Source organism: Apis dorsata, unplaced genomic scaffold, assembly GCF_000469605.1.
Source record: "Apis dorsata unplaced genomic scaffold, Apis dorsata 1.3 scaffold_355, whole genome shotgun sequence".
NCBI classification, from domain to species: domain Eukaryota; kingdom Metazoa; phylum Arthropoda; class Insecta; order Hymenoptera; family Apidae; genus Apis; species Apis dorsata.
Window position 1 is genome coordinate 120,071 of NW_006263621.1, and position 4,298 is coordinate 124,368.

The following is a 4,298-nucleotide window of genomic DNA, read 5'->3' on the forward strand; positions in this document are numbered from 1 at the left end:
GTGTGGGTCGTTGCGATTTCTACGAAATTCGAATCGCGCGAGAAATAAAGGTATCGAAAGATTTCTTCCTTACCGATCCAACCGCAGATCGCGAAATAAGAAACGAAATTTTTTATTTATCTTCCTCCTCTCGAAAAGGAGGAAGCTCGTTCGTTTCAAGAAGATCAAACGGGATCACGCGATTAAAGTCTCTTATTTTTTCCTAATTGGCGATAATTATTAAGTTTGATATTATTTTACACGTGCATAATTATTGTATATCGTGATAATATCTTATTTTTTCATCATGGATCATTTGCTTGAAAAAGAGAAAATGTAAATTAATCGTTAAAAAAATCGTTAAAAAAAATTTATTATTCGATAATAATTCCCTAATTTCTTGAACAAAATTACACGCGAGAGATTCTCAATTTTCGTTTTTCTCGTCGATGAAACGAGAAACTTGCAAACTTTTTACTCTAATTTTCTAATTCGCACAAACAAAAATTTTATCCTCAACAATGAAACGGAGATCATTTTCGTGTTTTTTTTTTTACGATTAAATAAACACCCATAAAAACTCGTCGTAAAAATCGTATCTGCAAAGTTTCGTTCGCGTATACACGAAAAGACTAACGAAAATATCCCCGACAATCTTCTTTCGTCGTATCATGAAATTAAAGAAGAATTAAAAGATTCTGCATCGAATGTACGTAACTGTATAAAAAACGGGACGACGAATAAATGAGGCGAAAAAATATCCGTCACGCTCTCATCTAATCTGATACAATCCGCCCCGCTAATGAAGGAATGCATTAGGCGGCTGATTGCCTTCGTTCCGCATGTGATAAAAATTGCACATACAACAATGCTGTAAATTTCTTTAATTCGCTTGGAAAATTTTCGATACCTTTCGAAGTATGGAAAAATTTTTAATCTCGACGTTTGTTTTTATTTATTTATTTATTTTTTTCTATTCGCAGAATATTAGATTCGAAAATTCGATCTCGATTCCGATCTCAAATCGATCGTTAAACGAGCTGTTGATCAAGATAAAATTTTTCTCCTTCCTTTCTCGCGTAACGTAATAAAAAAAAAAAAAAAAATCGAGGACGGACGAATCGTGTTGAAAACTCGAGAGAATATAATTTCAATCGGTTATCGAGTTGTCCAATATAGGGCAGACGCGTAGCAGCCGATAATTAAAAAAAAAAAAAACTATGTTAAATCTCTAACGAAACGATTTTTCCATGCAACGAAATGGAAGATGAGATACTTTCCTGTGTATATATATATATATATCGATCTTGGCCTTGGACGATGCTCTCTGGAGAGATCCTTCCAATTGTAGAACAACTTAGCAACCAACGATAAACAATTCTGAAGAGGGAATTCACAGCCTCAACCTCTTTCTATACAGGAGCATCGATCATCTTCCCTTTAGACGATCAACTCGAGACAAATCCCGCTATCCTATGAAACAATTATATTCAGGGAGTAGACAAGCTTGACAATAATAGCTAGGATCCTGGTGTATTGCAACCAGTGATGGGGAAAATTTAATCAAATTCAAGTTATGTGTAAACTTAAACTCCTTAAATAAGCACACTTCGATAATTTAAAACCGTAATAATAATAACTGGAAATAATTGCAATGGCAAAACGGTTGAGGTTAGGTTAGGTTATACGAAAATATATATATATAAAATAGCTAATGTTCGAGCAAATGTTAAACAAGTAATTTCTTAAAGTGACTTTATTTGTTCAAACTGGACTTGTAATCGCTTCTCTTCCTTTTTTTCGAAATACAAATGTTCGAAATTGTTTCAGACACGGCGGGAAGCGAGGTGAAGTTCGACGAGCACGGAGACGGGTTGGCGCGATACGAGATTCTCAACTTTCGGAAATCGGAACACAACGGCACCAACGGTTACCAATATCAGGCAAGTGAGAACACACGCACTTTTTCATTATTCGAAATTTTTTTTTTTACGTTTTTTCTCCCCTCTCAGCCGAGCAAAGATGCGAGAAAAAGTTTCTGGTTCACGCTCGTTCGAATATCTTTCTATTATTATTGAGTTTGAACGAGGAAGGAGGAGAGAGAATTATAGTTGGAGGAAGTTTGGAGCCGGTGTGAAGAACTGCTATAAATTGTAATAATCCCGTTGGCTCTCCGTTGGGGAATTACAGTTAGCACGATTGAATTTCATCTTCTATGCGATTCGTTTTTAAACTGCTTTATCGTATTCCTTCGGGATTATTAAACCGCTTTACGATTAATTTCCTCTTCCACTTAGAGGTTAGATTCACCTTTTTTTCTTCTTCTTCGAAAAAAGAATTTCTTCAATCGCACTTTCGAGAAAGTTTTCTTTCATCTCTTCGAGGTTGAAATTCTTCGTTTTTGAATAATTTAAAATTTCTCTCCATTCGTTCTTTGCAGGAAAATTTTTAATCCCATCCAAAAATTTTCTTCTTTCGAAACGGAATACTTTAAACAATTGTAAATTCGAAACGAAATTTTCCCCGATTCTTTTGCATCCAAAATTAACGACTTGTTTTTTCGATAAAAATCGTAAATCGTCAAGCTCGTGTTTCGAACGATAAAGCAGCGAATATAAATTGCAACGCGACCTTTCCACCAACATGGACGCTTACTTATCTAGGATGAAATATAACTCTCTCTTTCTCTCTTTCTCTCTCGCTTTGAATCGTCAAGGAGCGCGAATTTCATGATGGGGAAAATTTAATAGTTCAAAACGTAACACAATAATAATCGCGAATAACTGTCAAACAATAATGACCAAAGTTAAACGAATTAATTATAACAGTTACGAATAATGTTATAAAGATAACTATTTTTAACTAGTTACTTTTCAATGCCCAACTTTGACATCAGCGTAGAGTCGCATAGGGGAAAAAAGAAAAAGAGATATATCTAAACAATAAGGGATCCAACAACGAGTTTTGTTGGAAGAATATTTTCTGGTAGTAATAACGAAGAAAAAAAATGGTATATTGTATATATATATATATNTTAACTAGTTACTTTTTAACTGGTACTCAACCTTGGCACTAATATAGATTATTCCGTATAGAGAAAAAAAGAAAAAGATGTATATACATAACGTTTGTGCATATATCTCTTATTATCAAAGTGAAATATATCTAAACGACGAGGAATGCAACGATAAGTTCTAGAAAATATTCGGAGGAAATATTTTTAATAACGAAGAATATCGTATATATATTCTTTTTTAAATTAAAACGAAAAAAATTTAAAAGTTATAAAGGTAACTTTATTTCTAACTAGTTACTTTTTAACTGGTGCCTAACTTTGGATTACTCGTATAGGGAAAAAAAGAAAAAGAGATATACACATTTGTGCATATATCTCTGATTATCTGTGATATATCTAAACGACGAGGATGCAACGGAGGAAATATTTTTTGAAAAAAAAATAATAATGATAAAAAGAAACGATATATCGTATATACATTTTTTTTTAGGTTGGAACGAAAAAAATTTCTTCCCTAGGGGAATGAATTCTTTTTCGAATTTTATACTGTTTCGGCAGAGCAGAGTTACAACAGAGTGCTCAGAATTGAAATCGCGGTATCTCGTTTCGAGCGTCCACTCGACTACCTCGTCCAATAGACTTCAACCCGAAATTTCAACGTCGATCAACGCCCGTCCTCGAAACAAGCTACGCCATCCTCCCCCTCCCGAAAATTCTACAATTTCCACCATGATCGATGCGAAACGTGATCCGTGACACGGATTTTCCGGATTCACTGTGATTCTCAAATTTTACCGAGTTCGAGGATAAAATTATTGTAAATTAGGACGAGATAAAATATTTAGAAAACAGAGAGAGAGAAATATTCTTTCAAATTGAATGAAACATCAAGGGATCCATTGTTTAAAAATTAAGATACACGAGAGATGAACAAAGATTCGTGGATCAAATAACGTGGATTTAAAAATTTGTTGCTTTTTGATTCTTGAATTAATAATAATAAGAAAATTAATAAAAGATCATTCATGAGAAAGAAGTCCAAAAAATCTTCATCCTATATAATTAAAAATCGATTCTTCGATTCACGAAATTCACAATTTAAAAATCGCCACCCCTTAAATTAAAAATCCTATTAAAGATCGTTCGAGTCGATTTCCAAAATAAAAAAGAAAAATTATTCGTTCAAACAGAGATTCACAAATTTTCCCTTGAATTAAAACTGCTATGAAAAAGATTTTTCAGATTATATAAATAAAAAAAAAAAAAAAGAACTACGAAATCTTCGATCAAAAATCTTCGATTA

The 4,298-nt window shown here is 33.1% G+C and overlaps 2 protein-coding genes across 2 annotated transcripts in view; one reads left to right on the forward strand and one right to left on the reverse strand.

Moving 5' to 3' along the window:
• Positions 1–4,298, reverse strand: part of LOC102680007 (cysteine protease ATG4D) — a 44,051-nt gene that overhangs the window by 28,387 nt on the left and 11,366 nt on the right. The gene's annotated exons all lie outside the window — the stretch shown is intronic.
• LOC102679872 (metabotropic glutamate receptor) overlaps positions 1–4,298 on the forward strand; it is a 16,353-nt gene that overhangs the window by 5,919 nt on the left and 6,136 nt on the right. Inside the window, exon 3 of the mRNA XM_006618450.2 lies at positions 1,810–1,922. Within this exon, the coding sequence (XP_006618513.1) occupies positions 1,810–1,922 (113 nt within the window). The remainder of the gene's footprint in view (positions 1–1,809; positions 1,923–4,298) is intronic.